The sequence below is a fragment of the Lipotes vexillifer genome, unplaced genomic scaffold (genome assembly GCF_000442215.2).
Source record: "Lipotes vexillifer unplaced genomic scaffold, Lipotes_vexillifer_v1.1 scaffold1980, whole genome shotgun sequence".
Lineage (NCBI taxonomy): Eukaryota > Metazoa > Chordata > Mammalia > Artiodactyla > Lipotidae > Lipotes > Lipotes vexillifer.
In genome coordinates, this window is record NW_006797999.1 from 1,230,674 (window position 1) to 1,254,044 (window position 23,371).

The 23,371-nt window shown below is 53.0% G+C and overlaps 1 protein-coding gene across 1 annotated transcript in view; it reads right to left on the minus strand.

The window, feature by feature from the left end:
* Positions 1-17,161: 17,161 nt before the first annotated feature.
* The window catches only part of ARHGEF10 (Rho guanine nucleotide exchange factor 10), a 73,524-nt gene continuing 67,314 nt past the window's right edge, over positions 17,162-23,371 (minus strand). Inside the window, exons 27-28 of the mRNA XM_007470024.1 lie at positions 20,105-20,227; positions 17,162-17,673 (exon numbers count right to left, since the gene is read on the minus strand). Of these exons, the coding sequence (XP_007470086.1) occupies positions 17,162-17,673; positions 20,105-20,227 (635 nt within the window). The remainder of the gene's footprint in view (positions 17,674-20,104; positions 20,228-23,371) is intronic.

A 23,371-nucleotide genomic window follows, 5' to 3' on the forward strand; every position in this document is an offset into this window, starting at 1 on the left:
CTTTCACCTTATTGGAACCTAAGCCGCAGGGCGGGGGGGTGGGGGGGTGAGGACCTGTGCCTGTCTTAGATGCCATGGCATTCCCAGCACCTAGAACTGTGCCTGACCTGGGGTAGACATTCGATAAATGTTTGTGAAAGAAAGAAACTGGCTTTTAATCGGTCAAATATTGCAGAAGTCCTGCAATGGCTTCAATTTCCACGGCACTGTTTAATATTCATTCTGGCAGGAGTTGGGTTGTTGGCAAAAGGCAAACTCCTGGAAGTTTCTGCTGTATTCCAAAGGTCATTGCTCATTGTTAACTATGTCCCAAAGAGGTGCAGGTGCCAACACTATACTTTTAGCATAATTACAATAAATCCAAGAGAATAACTGAAATCAAGGCCACAGTGGAGACACTAATCCCTTGAACTCCTGAGAAAAGCAGATTTGTCCTGAATCACCAGGGGAAGATGTGCAAAATGACGGGGCTGGTTTCTGGTCTGCACATTGACGGCCTCTCGGGGCACCTCTAAAGCCAACCCCACATCTGTCCTCCTGGGTCACGAAGCCTTGGAGGTAGGGAGGCCGAGGGGCATTACAGCTGCCTAAGTAATTCCAGCTTCACTGCAGAGCTATGATCATGGACAATTTATGCTGTCGGCATTTAGAAAAAAACTGAAATAGAATCGCAGATGGAGGCCCCACAGCACAGAGGGCCCCCCAGTTTCAGTACAGGGACAAAAGTGGACTAAAAAGAGGCCTCCTGCCTTCCCGCTGACAATGTGGCTACTTGTATCAGAACATATGGAAATGAAATCAAGCACTGGCGACTGCCAGGAAAGATGTTCAGAGACGAGGTTCCGGATCCTTCTGTTCTGCCAGGGCTGGAGCCAGCAGCAGGCAAAGTCCTCTGCAGGTGAAGGAGGGCCCGCCCTAAGGAATGCCCAGACACTAGGACAGCAAGATGACCACACGAAGCTAGGCTGCCCCAACAGCTCAGTCCCGATCTAGGATGGACACTTAACTGTTTTCTCCCCTCCTCCCAAGCCCAAGACTGCCTTAAATCCTGGAAGCAGAATCTTTGAGCTATTTTCATTGTGTTCTAATTATTTTATCAGCAATGCCTGTGCAATTGACATTAGAAGCTGGAAAGACTTTCCTTCTTTAAAATTTTGCTTTTTTAGGCCCCAAAGGGAGAGTTGTAATGCCAGTTACCAGAAATGTGCATTCCCCGGGCTGTCCCTGGGCAAATCTGAGCGCGATGGAGAGCTTCCTTCTGCGTTTCATGGGTGGGGAGGGGGGAGGATTCTAACAATAGGACCCCATTAGCTGGGGGTAAAAGGCCAAAGGGCAACATAGGCATCCATTAAGGGTCCTAATTGTTGGTAGATGGGGACTGGAGGAAGGCGACAACAGGCCAGGCAGAGTGAACTGGCCCCTCCACTGCGGGCAGCGCAGGGGCTTAAAAACCTGACCGTAAAGCGCCTTCGGTGCTTTGAGCGAAATAAAGCTTATTACATTGATTTGTTCTTTTTCTTTCCCTTAGAACAGATGTGAGGGTGGGTGGAGATAAAGGATGTGGTTCTGTAGGAACCGAAGAAGTGGTAGAATTTTTTAAAACCTTCCTTCTTTAACGTTACAGGCGCAGCCCTCCGAGGGAGGCTGGGGTCCCCCAGCACGAGCGCGGGTCGGGGGTGGGAGGCTTGCTGCGGAAATGCATGTAACCTCCCCTCCGGCCGTGTCAGCCGGTTCCACGCAGTCTTTAAATGTTGCTCCTTTTCGTACCCCCTCGCCCCCGCGCCATCATGCTGTCAGGCACGTTCAAACCTGAGTAACAAGCACTGCTGGTGGGCCGTCTGGTCGGTCAGTGGAGCAAAGCCTCCGTGAAAAGAAAGCACGCGCTGTGCACCAGCCCCCAGCACCCCACGAGCCCTCAGCAATCCCGGCAGCATAAGCAGCGGACCCTGGGGGTCGCGGGGGTCCCGGCCGGCGGGCATCGGAGGAGAGAGCGAGAGGTGCCTCCGCATCTTCCTCCCCTCCCCCGGGAACCAGGTCCGGGAGGGACCTCCCACCCGCTTCCTGTGCCCCGCGGGATGGACGCTCCAGAGGCAGCGCGGCCCGGCCACGACCATCGGCGAGGCAGAGCCCGGCACCGAGCCCAGGCACCCCTCGGAAGGGGGAAGCGGCCGGGCCCGCCATCCTACAGCGTGGCCGCGAGCCCTGGCCGCCTGCCCAAGGAGCGCTCAGCCTGGGCAGCGGGGCGCGGGCGCGGGGTGCGGCTCCTCCCAGCTGGGCTCCGGGCCGCCCCGCCCCCGGGTTGGCTCCGGCTGGGCTGGGCGCGCGGAGGCGCGACTGGCGGCAGAAAGGACAGTGGCCACGCCGCCCCCGGGGCTGGGTCCTCGGAGGCGGTCAGCGCGGGCACAGCGCGGGGGCTGGCCGTCACCCGCTTCCGGCAGGATCGGCCTAGGGAGTCCCCGCGCCGCAGGCCCCCCCCTCCACGCGGCGCCCGGGAGCGGGACGGAGGCCCGCCCACCCGTTCCCCACACCCCACCCCCGGCCACCGCCCCACGCCGGCCCCCGCCCCCGCCCCGGCGGCCACCCCCGTCCAGACCAGCGCCCACCCCGGGACCCCCGCCCGCTTATCCTCCCCCTCCTGGGGCGTCTCGCCGCTGCCTCCCCCCCTCGGGGCCCACCCCTACCTCTCAGCTCTGCGCCTCGCCCTCCACCCCGGCGCCCACCCGAGCCCGGGACCCGGAACCCTCGCCGGGGTCTCCGACGCGCATGCGCGGGGCTCTTCCCGCGCACCTGTGAGAACGCCCGGGGGCGGGGCGGCCGCCTTCCGCGCACCTGTGCGAGCGCCCGCGGGTTCCCGAGCATCTTCCCGCGCGGCCAGGCCCGGCCCGACGAGTGCCCCCTGCGCCCCTGGCCTGCCTCGGCGGCAGCGGGCCCAGCACTCACCGCGTCCGTGGAGGCCTCGCCGGGAGCCCCGCCGCTCCGCGGCGACGCGGGGACGTGGGCGGGAGGGCGGCCACAGCCCCCGCCAGGGCGTGCAGGCTCCGGACTGGAGCGCGCCAGCGCGGCCCCGAGTCCAGGTCAGCCCGCCCCGCGCCCTCCGCTCGCTTAACCCTTTCCAGGCGCAGGGAGGGCCCGCGGACACCCGGCTCGAGGCGGGAGAGCGGCGCCCACCGCAGGCGCATCCGTGCGCGCACGGGAGGGGCGCGGGCTGCGCGCTGGACCCTGTGGCACCTCGTAGATGCTGAGCTTTAATCCAGCAACCGCCCCAGCAAGGAGCGAGGAACAGGTTACCGCCAGCGCTCTAGGCTTTGCCAGCTCTCTTTTGTGTCCTAGCCCTCGCCCCCCCCCCACAAAAAAAAACATGAAATAATGTAATTTAGTGTTTATGATTTGGAAAATTAGGGACGATGCATTGTTGAAATATTTAGTGGTTAAGAAAACTGCCTACATCCTTACAGACTCCAGAAGGAAAAGGAAAACATTCAGAACACCCAAGTACAGGAAGCGCTGAAACTTGTCCTCGTATCTGGAGACGTGGCGCCCACCAGCTCCAGGTCCCTGCAGCGGAATCAGGGCGCAGGGCGACGAGGGACCGCCCGAACCTCGAGCCACGGTAAGGAGCAAGATCCCCAAAGACCTGACAGCGGAGAGCGGCGAAGTGCCCTTCGACCCGGGCCGCTTTCTGTTCCTGCGCACAGCTGCTTCCTGCCGGGTCAGCTCCAGTTAAGACTGGACCCCTGATGGTAAATGCTATTTTTAAAGGTTTCGTGAAAAAGTGATTAAATTTCCATAGGCACAGAGAGCCTGAGCCTTTACTTCTTTTTCTTCTTAAAAATTTTGCCTTCAACACTCTCTGCCAGTTAAATGTTATGGGCCCTTCGGTTGTCAGTACCAGAGTTAATACCCTGAGAACGTCCTTAAAAAACATCTTTGTTTACTTGCTAAGTAGAATACATCAAGATTTGGGTTAAAGGAAGCAGAAACTGAGCAAACTATCGGGAAATAACTTTTTTAAATGATCAGTTAGGGACTTCCCTGGCAGTCCAGTGGTTAAGACTCCGCCCTTCCAATGCAGAGGGCATGGCTTCCCTCCCTGATGGGGGAATGAAGAGCCCACATGCTGGGTGGCCAAATAAATAAATTAAATTAAATTAAAATATCAGTTAACTCTAGCGGAAACAGACCTTTTGGAGGCTGAAATAATTCCCATCATGTGCCATTTTTATTTTACCCATTGTATGTCAGAAATATTTTAGAATCGACTGGGATATTTTCAATGTATCTCTCTTTACCTTTTTACATGGAGACCGCATGTAACTAGCCTACGCTACACCATGATTTAAAGATGTCTGCAAGGGAGTTTAAATGCATTTCCCCAGCACCCGTGCCATCTTTTCAAGAGATATGTTGCGCTGGCCCACAGCATCAGGGCTTCATCTGGCCTCCCCGCCCACCTTTGTGGATAAGCCTCCAGAGACCACCCAGCTTTCCCCAGTCACAGGTGCTGTCCCCACAGAGGTCCTGGTCTGTCCTCTCCACCACTCTGCCAGCTTCCAGTGATCTGCTAATAAGTCATATTTAACTTCTCTTCCTACTGGATTTTACAATGCTTGGCATATACTAAGTTCTCAATAAATATTTACTGAAGGAATGAAGAAATAAATGAATTAACTTAAAACATCCATGCAACCTCTACACCATCTAGTAGAGGAGTGTGGGGAACCCCATTTATTTTCAGACTTTAGATGTTTTATTTTTAAAACTGCACTCTGGCCCCAATATGGTCAATGGAGATTGCTGAGGAACATGACATTTAACTAGGAGTTCATTCAAATGCCAGGGACCTGTAGATTTCCTGAAATTGAAGCTGGGGTATAAAAATGTCAAGAAGGACTAGCTATCTTCAATATTTTTTTTAAAAAAACATCCATTTCAAGAGTATTTCAAGAAAACCATTTTACTGTTTAAGTCCTCCACAGCTCAGGGAGAGCCTGCTCGTGCCGTAGACTTGAAGCGTGCAAACATATCACCACGCAAAACTGTGCCCCCAAAATAGAACCAAAGCTCATGGAATCATCCTGAGCATGACGGTTTACAGGCCCCTGGACGCAGAGTCTGGGGACCCGGGTTCCAGGTTCGGGGGACTCTGAACCACATTTGGAAGCTGCCTGGAGCAGAGGAGAGAGCAAACCTTTGGAATTCGGCCGGCTGGATTTCCAACAACAATTTCACAACTCCAAGTCCTGTGCATTTTGGACAAGACACTGTGCCCACTGTCCTTCTGTGTAAAGTGGTGGTATGGCTGCCCTCCCCACGGGGCAGACCGAGATGATGGGCACAATGCACTTCGTGCCTCGGGTGTTAATCTTGGGGAAGCACCACTCACACTTGTCGCTTCTGTCACTGCCCCCCTGGGTGACCTCCAGCAAATATTTTTACCTCCCCAGTTGTGTCCCCCATAGAGTTTGCATCGTGTGCACAAGCGGGTGGCTGGGAAGTCGCAGCTGCTTGTTCCGAGCCCCGTTAGGACCCTGGATGGTGTTTTCCTCCGTGTGCTAGTGCCAGATAACAGATCATTTCCCCAAAGTGTTAACAGCTCATAAGAGTTCATGCACCACCCCACTCAGCCTTCCAAAAGGAAAAAAAAAAGCAATTAAATTCCAGTAGCTGTCAGGAATTGATCCAACTGCTACAAAGCACTCTGAGTCTCTTGGCATGAAAAATTAATTAGAATATCTGTGTGTTGTCGTGGAAACCGCATTCCCTGGTTCATTCTATCCATTTTGTACAAAAGGAAAGCCCTCTTCCCCCCAGTGCCCCCCATATTCACCCAAGCCCAGCCTGACTACTCTCTTCAGCTCTGATGAACTCAGGGTGCGTCTACATCCTTTCGTAAGCTACTCCTGAAATATTGGAAGCTCTTTTTCTCATGTCTGAGTGTTTCCAAGTATCTTATAAGCCGGTGCCTGAGAACCCTGTGCTCAGAACAGAGGATGCTGCCCAGCTCTCTGGAACATCACGGACTCCGGACTGCCAACGGTGCACATAGATGGCACCGTGCACTGGTCATGTCAGCGCAAACATTTCACATCATACACAGTCCCTGGTCCAAGTTAAGGCCTTAGTTACCCTGATTGGAACAGGACAACAGAGGCCTGTCTCTTTAGCCTCATGCAACGGCCAGCACTGTGATGGGGTGAAGTCATCGTCAGTCACTGCCGAATCAGTGATCAAGTGATGCATCCTCAGTCACTGCTGAATCAGTGATCAAGTGATGCCTCATTGGGTTGAGCGCCACTCTCTATTGCACTGCACCACGGTCTGCATGGAGTACGTCAGGCGGTCCTGCAGCACTTTTCCTCAGCAGACTGCATCCTACCAGGAGGAGACAAATTCTCGTCGATGAGTCAATATTACCATCATTAAATGGCCAATAAGTTTATTAGTATCGATCCTAGTAAATCTTCTTTTGGAAAAGAAACAAAAATTTGATAGTTATTTTAAAGTATTTTCAAGGTATGCATTTATAACGTTAGAACAAGTTATCTGCAATGAAATATGACTTCACGGAAGTCTCTATATAGTGTAGCTATAGGTAAGTGTAGGCAGAGGTCTGCAAAGCACTAGGTGTAAACACACACACACACACACACACACACACACACACACACACACACACGCAGGACCCCAGGAGGAGGGGCCTCCTCCCATTTGACAGCTGAGGAGATTTAACTCTCAAAGGGTGTAATGTAACTCTTCCATTCTGTGTGAGGTGGCGTAGGAATTCCAGCCCAACCCCGAAGCCCTTGCTTATGTTCACAGTGAAACACTGTCCTTCCAAGTGAATGAATGACTCCACGCTTCAGAGAGCAAATCCAGCAGGCTTACAAGCACAAGAACCATCCTCCTTGTACCAGGAATCCGTGCGTTAAAAATAAAATTGGTGGCCCAGTGCACCTTGTTGCTTCCTTTTACCACATGGACTTCCGCCCCGAGCCCAAAGACGCTTTGTGCTGTGAGTTAAAGGTGAACCTGCGAGCTTACACTGCCCTTGGGGGGAGGGGTGCTGCATATGCATCTTGAGAGGAGTCTTGCCCTAGATGTCATTCGGTTCAAGATTCCTACTTCAGACAGTGAGCCTGGAGGAAGTTTCCACACAGGAATGTCATGATGCTTGCCCGTAACTCTAGTAGGAGACAGAGTGGGACAAAAGATGCTCCGGCCAAGGGGCCAGCACAGCCTGCAAACCTGGTGCTCATGCTGGTGGGGCTGGAGGACCCCAGGACTCGGGCCATTGTTGTTATGCCGGAAGGGGGGTCCCCAGAACCTGGGTAGGTCTTGTCGTCAAATAATTCTGTTCTCAATCACATTGCTGTCAGCTAGTAAGGAATATGAGTGATGGCTTTGATGACCTGCAAGGTTACACAGGACAGAAATCCAAATCAGAAGGTATGCACTGTGTTACTGAGCGCCCCGCTGATGCTACAGTGACTGCAAAACAGTTTTAATTTTTCAAGTCATCTTTACATACTAAAGGCCTAACTAGTAAATCCTTCAAAGTATAAACTAAATAAGCACCGCTACCTGATAGTACATTCTGGTTAACCCCAATTTAAAGGTTCTTACAGGTGAACTGTGTCCCTCTGCCCCCCCAAAAATAACGTTGGATTCCTAACCCCCAGGACCTCAGAACGTGACCTTATTTGCAGATGGAGACTTTCTGAAGGGAGCCAAGTTAAAATGAGGTCCTCACGGTGGGTCCTGATTCAATAGGACCAGTGTTCTTATAAAAAGAGGAGATTCAGGCACACAACAGACACACACAGAGGGAAGCCGTGTGAAGCCTAAGACAGATCTGAGTGGTGTGGCCACAACCAAGGGATGAGGGACACCAAGGATGCCAGCGGACGCCAGCCCCTGGACAGCAGGCAGGACCCTCCCCTGGACCTTCAGAGGGAGCGTGGCCCTGTGACACCTTGACCTCAGATTTCTGCCCCAGGCTAGGAGAGGATACATTTCTGTTGTCTTAGCCTCTGTTTGGGGTGCTTTGTTCCAGCAGCCTTGGGAAACTAAAGAGAGGTTTTGTGTCTTCTCTACATAAGCACTGCTTTTCAAACTGTTGTAATGAATCAGTTCTTTTTTTTCCTGTTTTCAATCTATTATAGACTGACCTTTCCAAAATACGGTAAAAATGAATTGCTAGAAAAAGAAAATTTCTTAAATGACATGCAAAATGCAAAGCCATGTTCTTAGTGTTCAGTTAGACACGCAATCATTCTGTCCCACTGCTGTACACGTTTCCACACACTGCTTTCAGTTTTCGTCCTGGCAGGGGTTCGGCACATGGGCAGTGGGCCACATGCCACCTTAGCAGGCCAGCTCCAAGGATGCCTGGTGATGGTGAGTGAGCAGTTGTCCCTGGGAAGCTGACGCTCTTTCACGCCCCTGCTAAGACCACAGCACACAGGGTGGGTATTTCCTTGTCTTTCCAAACAATGTCTTATTGTGGAATTAAGCAATGCACCTGTGGAAAATTAGTTGGGGGTTGGCGGTTAAAATGTTTGAAAATGGGCTCTAAACTACATCCAATAAATCTACGTGGAAATCTAACAGCTGGCCAGGCGGGCCTCTCTCTCCTGCTGATCTGGGATTCAAATGGGCGCCAGGAAAACACTTTTGAAAAACCGCTAACATCAAACTTGTAGGGCCTCTCTCTCTTTGAAACCCCCAGGCTTCTTCCAGGAGGTGGGGACGCCCTCGATGTGTTTACAAGAGTGCTGGACACGAATTAGGCCCCCAGCTTCTGCTCTCAGCCTCCTGGGAAGCAGGCCGGCAGCTCTTGTTGGGGGAAGGATGGGCTCCCCTGACGGGGGGGGGGGCAGCTGCAGGCGCCAGGAGTGTGTCCCAGCAGCGACTTCCCCTCTGCCACCCCACCCCCACCCAGCGGTTTGTTCGGCAGCAGAAGGTCCAGGCAGCAGAAAGAAGGGAGGGCCGGCTGCGCTGGGGCTCCCTCAGACCTCAGAGCCCCCAGCCCATCTTCTGCTGTGTCTCCCCCCTAGCCTGGGGGTCCTGTGGCCTTGAGGTCTGAGGCTACAAGGGCAGAGGACTCGGTTGGTGGGAGGGGACACGGGACGGCTCCTCCACTCACCATCCTGGATAAACAGATAAAGGCCACCCTTTCCTGCTGCCCCGAAGGTGACAGTGCCACCCAGCCTGGCCTGGAAACCACCCATAATCCTGTACGTGCCTCTGCACGCTTCCAGCAAGGCCCTCTCAGGTGCTTTTGAAGCCATCAGATAAACTCCTTGTTTATCTGAACTTTCAATACAGAAAAGAGAATTAATCTACGGGGGAGGGACGGGGGCGGGGAAGGGCCGGCCTCGCCCTCATCCCCACCCCCCGTCCTCCACCCCCAGGGAGCATCTCCCCGGCCTCATGGCCCTTCTGCAGTCACCACTTCTCCCAGCGGGACCACCACCCCAGGGCCCTGCTACCCTTCTCCCACCTCTGCTCAAGGCCTGCCCCCTCTGTGAAGGCGCTTCTGGGGGCTTCCCACCCGCTCTGTGCCCACATCTCTGTTCAGAGCTTCACCGCTGCGCTGGTGTGCCGGCCCAAAGCTATCTGGTTCCGGGTCCGTCCCCCCACCAAGGTCTCCTCTGCAAACCCAGCTCCCAGCACACAGGTGCTGCGTGGACAACACTTTTTAATCCGTGTTTGTAGCTGCATATTTACATCACGCCCTGTCTTCGTCAGCTCGGGCTGCGGTGAAATACGACTGTTTCTCTTCGTGCTTTCTCACGGTCCTGGCGGCCAGGACCAGGGTCCTGGAGGTCTGGAGGTCTGGACGGCACCCTCTCCCTGTGTCCTCACTCGGCAGGCAGCCAGCACACTCCGGCTGTCCCCCTCTTCCTCTAAGGACACACGGGGCCCCCCTCATGACTTCACCACCTTCCTGAGCGCCCCCCTCCTGACACCATCCCACTGGGGTACGGACTGAGGGGGCACACACTGGCCATAGCTCAGCCTTAGAGAAGAGCTGGAGCTCGTGCACCATATGGGACCATCTCTGCCTGAGTATGTTGTTCTCTGTGCTTTTTCTCATCTCCCCCTGAAAGTATGTGGTTCTGCTTTTATCACTGGAAAGAAACAGGAAGTGTGCTTATTTTCGACAGGTTTGTTTGGAGAATAAGCCGCACGGGAACGCTGCTGAGCGTCCAGTCCCTCGGCTGTCACCGCTCCCCGAATCAGCCCCCAGTCAGCAGGCCTTGCCTTACGCCCCGTCTAGGAACCCCTCCTCTGGTCCTGCTGCCGAGCAAGGCTTCCCCCTGCCCAAGACAGCAGCCAGCCTGCCCTTAGGCCCCCCAGGAACTGGAGAGTCCATAAAAGGACTCACTGGTATCTGACCGGCCCCCCGTGGTCTCCCTGCGGGTGAAACGCAGCAGGTGGGGCTGCGGCGCTGAGGGGCTGGGGCTTCGGGAGCCTGGGCGAGCTTCCTGATCACACCTCCAGTCTCAGGGACCTCAACCTGCATCCGGGTTCTGGCCTTGTCCTCGGGCACCGGACGTGGGCAGGGCCGAGGGGAGCTGTGTGTGCCCGGGGGGAGGGGCTGGATGCCCTCGGGGTGTCCTGCTGCCCTGGGGCCCCCACCCCCTCCCTCCATGAAGAAGACCCATGGCCCACCTTAGCAGAGATCAAGTGAGCCGCCCCAGGTGCACCTGTACCCGCAGGTGAAAGCAGCCCCCCCATCCCCACTCTTCCACCCGGGCCTGAGGAGGACACCTCGGACAACGTTTCCTGGTGACAGGCTTCTCTCCACACTGGCGGGCTTCTGTTCTCAGCAATGGTGCAAAATGGGGGTGGGGGCTTCCCCAGACTCCCCGGAGACCGGCCCAGTGTGGCCCCGCTGACTGCCCCTACATGGTGTCTATTCCTATGGAAACTGAACTTTTTCTTTAGTCTACAGGACTGTATGGTTCCCTGTGGCTGCTCAGACAAACTGCCATGAATTCAGTGGCTTAAAACAAGATAAATCTATGCCTTACAGTTCTGTAGGTTAGAAACCCAACGCGGGTCTCATGGGGCTGAAATCAACATGTCGGCAGGGCCACTTCTGCTTGGAGTCTGGGGGAGAATCCGTGTCCTTGCTTTTCCAGCATCTAGAAGGGCCTGTAGCACCTCCATCCGTATCAAAGCTGGCAGGCAGCACCTTCAAAGCTCTCTCTGACCTGTTCTGTCATCAGGTCTCCTTCTCTGGCCCCGACCCTCCCACCTCTCTCCTGTGAGGACCCCTGTGATGACACAGGACAGCCAGATGGCCCAGGATCAAATTCTCATCCCAAGATCTGTAATTAGTTGCAGCTGCAAAGTACCCTTTGCCACACAAGGTAACATATTCACAGTAGTGGATGACGAGAATGTGGACACCTTTGGGGCCATCGTTCATCCAGCTCGAGAAGTTACTGAGATGGGGCTTGTTAAAGTAAAGCGAACAGCCCAGTGGGGACAGCACGTCAGCCGAGTCGGGGAGAGGTCCACCTGCCCTGAACACCCAGCACAGGGCCTGGCCCACTGCACACAAACACCATGTATGTGTTGAAAGGGCGAAAACATCTAAATAGGGGAGAAACTTGGTGGGCTCATGAGGATAATCGTGAATTACAGGACTGCAGGTCCAGAGAACAGTACGAAGAGAAACAGCTGCTACGTATTGATACCGACTGTACGCCAGGCACTGAATGAAGACCCTCCAGCCGTTGTTTCATCTAAATCTCCTGCCAACTTCATAAGGCAGATTCTACTAACGCTGTGCACAGATGAGAAGACGGAGGATCTAAGAAGTAACGAGCCCCTGGCTGGATGTGTGGTAAACACAGCAGTAAAGTCTGTGCTCTCACCCCTGGTTTGTGTTTCTAGAAAACTGACTGAAATGGAATTCAGACGCGACACAAACTTCACGCGCCAGGAAGGTGGCTTCACGTAGTTTCCTGATTATCAGTTTGGACAGTGGGATGGACCTTTCTCCTGGGGTTGGGGGGGCGCGTGGGATGGACCTTTCTCCGGGGGTTGCGGGGGCGGGGGGGGGGCGCGGGGATGCAGCACAGAGCGCGGCAGTCGGCACATTCTTTCTGGAAATTCACAGCCCCTGATGTCAACCGTGGACCCTGGGGAGACACGAAGTCCAGGCGGAGGATCCTCGTCTAAACACGTTCTGTGCTTGAGGAATTCAACAGCGCGTCTATCGTGAGTGTGAGTATGTGGGAAGCCAGAGCTCACGTCCGTCGCTTGCGTACATCTGGATATGCGTACGCTGAACTTGCTTAAAATACCGTATATTAAGGTGTCTCCTGCCAGCACGGGTTTCTCTTTCTCTCTCTTGGCCAAGTGTGAATCCGTATATTCTTCAGGCTCTAGACTAGCCATTACAGTGAATCTTGCTTAAAGACCAATTTAAGTAAGGGTTTTTGAATGTGGGCTATTTGTCCCTGTTCACACCTGTTAGTCTGTAGGAAAAGTTCTGTTTCAGGACCTAAACAAGGTATTTTTATACTCAAATTAGAATAACAGTGCTAAAATGAGACAGACCAGTGAGAAGTCGGGGACATCTGGGAACAGAACGGGAATCCTGTATGTTCACATCACAAAAGACACCACACTGTGTGATGTCTGCAAAATGGGCTGGAAGGAAACAAGGAGGAACCTCCGGGACCTGACCTCAGCCCCGGGGACGTTCAGGGTGTCCTGTGCCCTGCGGGGTGTCTGGCAGCATCCCTGGCTGCTATGCTCTGGATGCCTGTGGCACTCACGCCCGCACAGGTGGTGACCAGACACTGCCCCATGGCCCCCGGGGCAGAGGGCCAGTTCACCCCGATTGAGACCACTGAACTGAAGACAGAACAGGAATCCCATACGCTAGCACCAAAAAAGAAAAGCAGCAATTATTTTTGATGAGCAGAAGGAGGTAAAGGTAACTCCCCCATTACTTCCGGACTGGAGCATCACACGCACTGTCCCCTTCCTCGCCTGGCGCAGGTGTCCGGCCCTGACAACTCTCCTGCGGACGCCGGGGAAGGCTTCCTGGCTGCTTCTCAGAGCCTTGCAGCATGCCTTCCCGGGACTCCGCTGGCTCTGGGCAGGCCCCCACCACCTAGGCCTCGGTTTTGCTGCCCCCAGCCTGCTGCCTGCGCTCCACACCCGCCCTGGCTTTGCCGTCAGGCAGCAAACAGCATCCCGGACACTCAGGAAGGTCATTCCGTAAAAGGCAGCCCTACATCCTTGGCTGTACAGCCAGACAAGGTGGTCTATGTGACCCCGACTTACCAAGACCCTCTGGATGCAGGTGGACGCAACCGGGTTCGGAATTTCCAGGAGGCAAGCCGTGCTAATGGGTGCTCGATTATCGCAGCAAGTGGCAGGAAACACTGAGGGAAGAGCTCCTGGATCCCCGATTTCCGTGGGCGGCTTTTCTGAGGTCTGTGCTCCCAGCGCTTGGTCTCCCTGCTCCGTGCCCTGGCGGGGCTCCAGGCAGCCCGTCACACAGTCCTGGCCACGCCCCAGCCTCCCAGTAGAGGCTCCAGCCCTTGTCTCCCTCCTTCTTCCTCTGTGAGTCCAGCCCTGTCATCCAAGATCTGGTAACTTCGGGGAAGGACGCAGGCCTACTCCAGTCCCTCTGCTGGCATCTCCTGCAGCCTCAGTGCACCCACCAACCGGCCTTCCCGCTGCCCGCCCAGCCCGCTGGCCCTTCTCCAAGCCAGTGTCCATTTGCGGGGGGACGTGAGCACAGCGGTCCCGGCCCCGTGTCTGCGAGGCTGCAATGAGCTGCCCTGGGCCCCACACTGCAGGGGGGCCCGGGGCACAGGCGAAGCTCCAGGGTCACAGCCTTCCATTTACACGTGACAACACGGAAGTTTCTGCCCTGACTCGGCCCCTGTCTACCTCGGAACCAGGACTCGGCCTGTTCTTACCAGAACCAGGCAGAAGTGTCGCCAGATACGGGCCCGGAAGGCGAAGGAGGCACCAGGAATCCGCCTGGAAGGACCAGGATGGCATTTCCCCCATTAAGATGCTGCAGAAATGTGCCTTCACCCCCAGAAGCTGTCAAGCAGCAAACCCGCTTTGCAAGGGTTAATTCTTTCAGACTCTGAGGGCGGCACTGCCAGCCCAACAAACACACGGCACCGCTGGGGCCTTGGGCAGGGGCCACAGGGGTGTGTGCGCCCGCCTGCAGGGTGGCGGAGGGGATGAAGGGAGAAAAGGTTTCCCAGGGAGCAGGAAACGCCCTGGGCCTGGATTAGAACTGACACACAGGTAAGGAAACCTCCAGAAGAGCACCACGCAATCATCTACTCAGTTTTTTTCCCACATTCACTCAGTTTTTTTGTTTTTTTTTTGCGGTACACGGGCCTCTCACTGCTGCGGCCTCTCCCGTTGCGGAGCACAGGCCCCGGACGCGCAGGCCCAGCGGCCATGGCTCACGGGCCCAGCCGCTCCGCGGCATGTGGGATCCTCCCGGACCGGGGCGCGAACCCGCGTCCCCTGCATCGGCAGGCGGACCCCGGCCCAGCCCCTCCACGGCACGTGGGATCCTCCCGGACCGGGGCACGAACCCGCGTCCCCTGCATCAGCAGGCGGACCCTCAACCACTGCGCCACAAGGGAAGCCCCGACTCAGATTTTTTTTTAAAGAAAATAAGTGAAGTGGCTGCAGTCTCCACACACTGCATCCCTCAGGAGCCGTGACTTGGCATCTGATGGCGGTTCCGTGTCAACGCAGAGCTCCCGCTACTTTGAAAGCTTTATGCCTGAAAAATACCCAGTTTTATGAAATGCTTCCATGCATGTATAAATCTAAAAGCCACCAAAAAAATGTGCAGTCGCTAGGGCTTAAATTATGTCCATCTGACAGGTGAGAAAACTGTGGCTATAAATTATCCCTCTGTCCCCAGGATCTAGAACATTTTTATCAAATTCAATATATGAAAATATTTACAGAAAAAGATACTTTGGGATTTGATTTAGAGAATCAAATCAGATGATTCCACTTGCAAAGAATCCCATTTCCTGCAGCTTGTCAGAGAGAGAAGCAGTTACACATACTAATTCAGGGAGTCCTGAGCCCAGCATGAATTCTGTTCAGGCCCAGAGTCCGGTCACCGGAAAGAGACCGTCTGGAAGGAAACCTCCTCTCCGGGCTCCAGGGTCCGGACTCCTGCTGTGAGCACTGCAGGTTCAAAAGGCACGGCGTCCCTTCCCTGCGCTGGAACCAGGGCCTCTCGGCAGGGCCGAGTCCCAGAGTGACTACTCATACTTTCATTAAAAGATGGGAATAGAATAAAGTGATATTGAAAGCTTCACCACACAGCTGGAAAGTAAAACCTGTTAAAGTGACAGATGGGCGTGAGTGACAGCAAGGCTTTCCTGAATACGTCACCAATATTACAATGTAAGTGGAAACCTCGGCTGGCACCATTTTTATTTTTTACTTATTTATCCCATAAGAAAATGTGGTAGTTGTAAGTTGAGTTTTTTGAGGTGCTGATGAAGACCAAACAGTCTTTGAGCATCAAGGTTTAAGTAAAAGGCATATCCAAGTACTTCTGTTTTATGTGGACACTGAAAACACGGAGAAACTGTATATTTTTAATCAGTACAAACAGTATGGAGCTGACTTTAGACACTTCTCTTTATATTTTATATTAAACCAATTCATGATGTCACTCAAAATAAAAACTGGCAAAAGCACATGCGCCTCTAGAGTTTCTCAGCACCGACTTGGAATTCAAAGCACTCTCTGACACGTACATTGTGCCCATCTCTGGAATCCACACGTAAACTCCCAAACCAGCACGTTGGGGATGCCACATTGGAAAGGACCACCTGACTGTCCCTCGAACCTAACTGCCCCTTTGCGTTTCACAGGAAAAAAGGCAACTCACAATATAGTATTTTTAAATAAAAAGACTTTATTCATGAAATAAGATAGCAGCTAATAGTTTAAGAAAGGCTGGGGGAGATATTTCTTTCACATGGGGGCACACATGCACCTTGGAAAATATTTGGCAAAGTCATAAAATTAGCATTTTTAGTCACCTGTAAAGTGCTGAGACATTAATCTCGGGTGGACCTGCATTGTTTTTCTTAACCATCCAGTAAGTAGAACATTGATAGATAATTACACGTGGAGCACAGCGAACTCACGGATCACTTGTGCACGACGCCCACAGAATGGGCCCTAAGTGTCAGTCTGCCGACCAAGGGCCACCTTTCCTGTGTCCTGTGTCCGCCGCGAGCACCGGTGCCCACCCTGACCGGCACCGTGCATCCTTCAGGACATGCATTCAAAGCTAGAAGCACTCCTGGTCGACAGATGCAAACACAGCAGGAAAGGATGGACCAAGACACCTTCTACGTCTCCTGAGACACTAAAACACACACATCTCCAACGTGGATATTTTGGCATTGACGCTTGAGTCTAAATGTTGATAGGCATTGAGGATTTTCGTTCAAAGCAAACATTATTTGTGAAATGTTACAGATAACATAGTGACTAAAACTTTGTTAATTTTTTTAATAGAAAAATGCGATATAAAAATACTACTTCGTTAAAAATATACAGTACACGCATCATACCACTTTGGAAAACTCAGTTCAACTCAGAAAGCATGTAACACCACCCGGCCTGGTATGTGTTACCTGGCTTTCTTCATTGTTACAAATTCTATTCTGGAGTTAAAAGATATACAATATAAATAAAAGTAGTGAATCTGAATCAAGTACAATTACTTGAAGATTGTTAATAAACGCCTCCACCAGTGAATATGCTGTATTTCCCCGTGAGTTGTGAGTCTGCAAGTTCTCTAGGTGACAGGCTATGAGAACAGGTCTGCAGCGTCCCGTGTTTATTAAGGACCACGGGGGTCAGAGGGGGAGCATCCTCCCGGGACCCCCACCCACTCAAACACGGCGTCCACCCCGCTTCCTCATGCGCGTTCACACGGGGCTCCCCTGCCTGGGGTGGAGGGAGGGGCTGCCGGAGACGCCCCCTTGACGATATTGCACTTTTCGGCCCCGAGACGGCTGGCGATTCACGCCCAGCCAGCGCAGATGCGGCGGGACCGCTCGGGGTGTGTGACTTGGCTGAAAGGCCACCCCCGGATCTCGACCCTGGCTCACACATTCAGCAGGGGGATCTGCCAGACCATGACGGACGAGGCCAACTCCTCCGGCCGCTGCTGCCTGGCCTTCCTGCTCACCCGCCGGTGGCCCTGTCCACCGCAGGCCACCAGCACGGAGCTGGCCTTGGCCTTCCTGGCCCGCCGCCCTCGGCCGGGGGAGCTGCAGGGGAGCCGCAGGGGGTCCTGGACGAAGCTCTCCTCTGAGCGGGGCCCCAGGGAGCCCGAGCCCTGGGAAGGCGTCGGGGACCCAGACGTGGACGAGACGTCGCTGGCCTGGGCGAGGGAGCCCAGCGATGCCCCCAGCCAGACGGTGTCGGGGCCGCTGCGGCTCGGGCAGGGCCCGGGCCCCTCACCGGGGAGCGTGTCCCTCTGGTCTTCATCCTGGGGGTCGGCACCGGGGGGCGGGCTGTCCCTGGGCTTGTCTCTGTCCGCCTTGGGGGCGGCTGTGGCCACGACCAGGAACTTGACGGGCCCGTTGTGAGCATGGTAGGAGACGAGGCCTCGTCCTGAAAGGGCACAGCGCTCAGCAGGGCTCCGCATGCCGGGCAGGGCCCCGGGCACCCCCCGTCCACACGGCAAAACCCTGCACTCGACAGCTCAGAGTGAAAAACAGCTTCCAGACCACGTTCTCGTGGATTTCTAGTGAAGCCCGAGAATGCTCTCAAAACCACGGTCTAAAATACAACCGTGGTTTTCGTCAGCGGTATCTCAGTTCTGGTACTTTCATGGTACTTTGAAAGTGATAAAGTAGCTATTTTCCTGTTCTCTGTATAAATGCCTTCTTGCCTGCTCTAAGATAATATATTTAGGAAAAGTTTCCCTAAATCTTGGTTTTAAAAACTTAAATGCCTGAAATATGTCAATGTTAGGAATAAGACACCTAAACTATAAGTAGCTTCCTGCCATTTTTCATTTTAAAAAGATTCTGTGGTTTAGAATAAGTTAGTCCTATGGTATCGATTAAAATGGGGGCTCTTCAGTTCAAGGGTGATGTGAATTGAATTTTGAAAGAAGCACCAGAAACTCCCCGTAGGCCTTTTTTATGAAATGCAGACTCCCCCATAACACCGAGACTCCAAGGGCCAGGCAGGAACGGGATGTCCATTTTTAAGCGCCTCGCCGGTGAGGTGACAGAAATGGGGGGTAGATGCCCTTTTCACCAAATGCTTTGAGGCTGAAACAGGGCCCTAGCACCTCTCTCCCACTCTGGCCGAAGCAGAGGACGTTACAGGATTCCTCAGCTGGGCGAGGTGACTTCCTCCATGAGCTGAAGGACAAGTCAAGAACTCCACCAACAGCGGGTACTGGGGGAGGGTGAAGGGATGGGGACGCCCAGACACCGGGCATGAAGGTGTGATCTGACGCAACGGCCCAGGGGAACATCCCAGCATCACTGGGTGAACCTGAATGTGAGTGTTTCCTACACACCTGTGGTCCCCTCCCAGACACACAGCCAGAGGAACCCGAGTCCCTATGAGAAGGGGTGGCCAGAGGAACCCCCACAGAGGCATAGCACGTAACACACAGAACAGGAAACAACTAAATACCCACTGTACGTCACATGGGGAACAAAGCCACGCTACAGAGCAGTGACACGCATGAGCTACAGTCACGTGACCAACAAGGATGCGCCTCAGAAATAATGTGGAAAGAAAGCAGTCGGAGAGGAATACATACACTACGAGACAATGATAGAAAATGTGAAAATGGCACAATTAAAGACTTCTTTTTTGAAGAAGGTACAAGTTAGCAAAACTATGGAGAAAAACCAATGGAACGGTGACGTGAGACCCAGCAGGAGAACGGCTATGTTTGGTTGCTGGGGAGAAGCGTCCCCAGCTGTGACGGGAAGAGCTTCTAACTCCTGAGCTTTTACCACTCAAACTGCCCGTAGTCATCATGTATAGCTTCTGCGTGTATCACAGGCATGTCATAACGAAGCCAGCAGTTAAGAAATGAATAAACCAAGTTGGAATTCCATGATCCTAACAGGTGGATCATGACAAAATAGGAATTTATCTAAAGCACAGACCTATTTGCAGTAGACCCGTGAAAGCTTGTTGAGGGAAGGAAGGGCTGCCTGCGGTCAGAGTGAAATATTCCAGTGTTGACAGTAGGAAGAAACTATAGACAGATCTTTATTAACATTTCAATGAGTTTCCTACAAAGCTTTTTCTCTGAGAGTTATTACATAATCGACATAAAATTTTAAGATCTTGGTTTTACTTAACTTACAGAATTAACATTTCCCTGTATCATTCCAAGCTCTCTGCCAACATCATTTTCACTGGCTGTGTTACGTTTTAAAATGGCAACGCGACCACTGTCTTAGGCGTCTCCCTACTCCTAATTCTGGGTGTTTAGGCTGTTTCCTGTTCTTTCTGCATCATGGTTTATTCCTAGATTTGGCGGCTTCACGAGACAGAATTTCCTCAGTTGGAAACCCTGACTCCTGACGCAAAAGCATCTTCAAGTCCTAAACACTAAAGTGCTTTCCAAAAAGGCTGTGCCCATTTGAACTCCCCGCAACACTGCAAAACAGCACAACTGAGCTTTCTCAGATGCTGGGCCTCCTTCTTTGCAAAACATTAAAAAGCATCCATTTTCACTGAGCAAAACTGTATAGAATGATCAAAACCAACAGGTGGCAAAAAAGGTAATGTGAAAACACGTCCTGGGGATAAGGGTCTCCCTGGACCACTGATGTCAGAAACAGGAAGACAAAAGTATGACCTGATGATTCAAATTAATACACATAGTGTTTATAGTAGGAAAGAAAGGAAGGAAGAAAGGAAGGGACGAAGGGAGAGAGAAAGCCACCTAAGTAATTTACACTGTTTAAGCAAAGACACAGCTGACCACAGACCCATGGGCTTGACGAGAATACAATACAGGACAGAGGCCTGGGAGACGCAGGCACTCGGGGGGTGTACTCACCGGTCACCTTGGGGATCCCCTGCAGACGAGGGACGGGCAGGGCCACCACGACGCCCAGGCTGGTGCCGACCATCAGCAGGCCGTGGCAGACGAGCAGGCTGGTCACAGACAGCCGCTGGTGTCCTGGGGGACAGGAGAGGCTTGTGCCCCACAGTCTGGCCTCTGCAGCCCACACACTGGGGCAGGGGCCCCGGGAACTGCCCAGAAACCCTACAGATCCGCCAGAATGCTCCCCGAGCAGCCCCGAGCCCTCCCGGCCAGCGGGTGTCACCGGAGCCCTAGCCACACACCGCGACTCCTTCAGCCGGATGAGCAAGAGAGAGATCTGGGGGGCGTCCTGGCTGCACCCTGGCAGAGCACGGCCACGGCCTCAGGACACGTGCACGGTGCTCTCAGCACCGCTGGCGCGACCCTTCCAGAGCCAATCACACACCCCCACCCCGAACCATCCATGTAAATCATCCACTTCCAGGCAGAGCTGCACACACCCACGTACACACACGCGCACACACGCACGTCAGACGGCAGGCCTGTGTGAGCAAGAGCCCACCTAGGCAGGTAAGAGGGGACCTCACAGGTAGGACGGGCTCCCAGTGCAGCCCGCGCTCAGCATCACAGGGGAGAGACGCAAGCGACCACCCAAAGCTTCCGTCAGAAGGAGACCACTCATGGCCTCGGTGGGAAAGTCCGGGACACGCGGATACCAAATACTGGAGTCCAAGGGCTTTGGAGCTTCTGGCTGTTCGCTCTGCTTTGTTTCGTCTTGCAGTCGAGGCTCTGAGGCCCAGAGAGGTGGGTCAGCCTGACAACATTAGGAAGTGGAGTGAAAGGTGCGTGTCTCCCCGTGACTCTCGTCTCAGGGACTGAGTCTGGGCCCTGAGCATCCCACCCCTGCCCTGACCCTGCCCACAGCACCACCACCTTCGACAGGGGCTTTAAGCCCCTCCTGGCGTCTCTGCTCAGCACTCAAGCTTGAGAGCAGAGAAGGGTCATGCGGCTGCTCCCAGGAAGGAATGGAGGGCACTTCAAAACAGCTGGATTCTTGTGCTCTCTAGAAATGAGTCATTTTCAGTATCTCTGCCTTTGACTTAAGTTCATCTTAGATAAAAAGTATGAAAACAAATGATCTAAACACCAAAGTCAAAGGCAGGTCACCATGCTCACTGAAGTTATTTTATGATTATTTAGGCAACGGAACACTGAAACCAAACCGAGACAACAGCTACAAAAACTAAAGATCTGGTTTTACCTCTAAATACAGGCATATTTTTTGAAGAAAAGCTAATGTATTAAGTTCCCAAGAATCCAAATGCGTGCCCACGGGAGCAGCTGGGGCTTTAGAGACGCCTGGGACCTGTGTGTCTGTCTACACCTGGGCCGGGAGCTGTCATTTCCAAACGCCAGGGAGAACTGCAGAAGCCATTTAGAAACACGGCTCTGGGCACAGCTCACAACGATTGCTATCCAGGGGCAGGTGGTCCCATCGTGGGGCAGCCCTTCAGAGAGGTGCTCCAGGGACCAGGGAACGTCCCAGGACACACGGGTGCGCCTTCCAGAGCAGAAGCCTCACTTGATGCCACGTGGCCTAAAGATTCCCCACAGCTACGCTAGAGACAGAAAGCAAACCCGCAAAGCTGAGACCCTCCTCGCCAACCCTCCTGGAACCTTTGGTGGAAGCAGCTGGTGGAGGCGACTTTGGGAACTGGCTCGCTGCTCTGTGTTTTGTTTTGTTCCAGTGAAGCACGGCCTCCGCCACTGCCCTGGTGCACAGGGGCAGCAGGTTACTTTCCATCTGGATATCTTCCTTCTCAACACCAACGTGGAGAATGTCATGACAACGGGATGGACAGGGGACAGAGCTATTATTTCCCTTTTGCAGCCACTTTCTGAAGCCACCCTCCTGGAAGAAATATAGAAACTGGGGCAGTGGTATAGCCCTGTGGTCCTAGATGTGAATAAATTTCCTTTTTAACACACGAAAGTATTGGGAACAATAAAAACAAGCAGACTCTCAAGACGTGGTCTCAGGGCTCGGTTCAGAGGTTGGCTGTGGGTTTTTATATCATTTAAGTCCACCCACACCCTCATTTTGGTAGCCAAGTCCTGCATATAAGCGAAAACTGTTTGTATGAATAAACTGTTCTGTGATTTACTTGATCGTCCTGAAATATTTTGGTCTGGGAAACTGAGTTTCCTTTAATTCTTCTCCAAAAAAGGAATTTGTGAATTAAATTTTCTTTCACAGAGAATATATCATTTTTAAAATATCGGCCTAGGACTATTAAAGAAGCGTCTGAAATACTTTTAATCTACCACTTGGCTTTAAAGAAAACTAATGAGGAAAAGGGAATTTCAAACAGCCCACCTCCATAGGGAGGGTTAACAGATCCTCGTAAAACATGATGTGAAATATTTCCAACCACTAATAAAAACATTAAGATCTTACTTTCAGATTACAAAGGATAAAAGTTTACTACTTATTTTCATTCATAAATGCATTTTGAAAGTGACCTTTTATCCCCCTTAGGAATTTTCCCGCCTCTTTGCCTGTAAACAGCATATTAGGAACATCTGACTTTTCGTCCTGTCTCCAGCTTTTACATCTGTGTTACGTTATATGCAGTGAAAATCTGGGAAACTCTCTAGTCTCTGTAAAGAAACTCCTCTCTCCAGAAGTGGATCTTTCTAAAGAGAAAGGATAAAACAATTCAAAGGCACAGAAGGTGCCCTCTGTGGCGTCGGGATGGGGAAAAGTCACCGTGTGGGGAAAGGTTACGAAACATGACGAGAAGGGGAAAAACTACATGGTCGGTGGGAAAGACCAACGGAAACAACCCCGGGGCTTCTGGGAGGTGCTCCTGGAAGGACACCCCCAAACCTTCACTTCATCATAACAAACGCGAAAGCTGGGAAAACTGGGATGTTTTTCTTTCTAACTGGTTTGAAAGCCTTCAGTTCCAGCGAATGATGGTTTGTTCCATTTTCAAAGTAGTCTAGGATTCATCTTTAATTTCACATATGAAAGTTTAACTGAATGGTAATTAGGGAACGTGGAGATTTTCCCATTCCGGAGGGTCTGCAGACAGAGCTGCTGAGAGGCATCCAGGCTACTCCTTGTGGAAGCACCAGCTGTGGCCTTCTGAGCTGGCCAAGCCGTGGGCAGAGGGGCCACCCACTCAGCATCTAAGGGGGAGGCGGGGTGGGAGGGGCAGGGCAGAGATGCCGATAAAGGCTGCAGTTGGCATGGGGTGGAAGTGAGTTATCAAC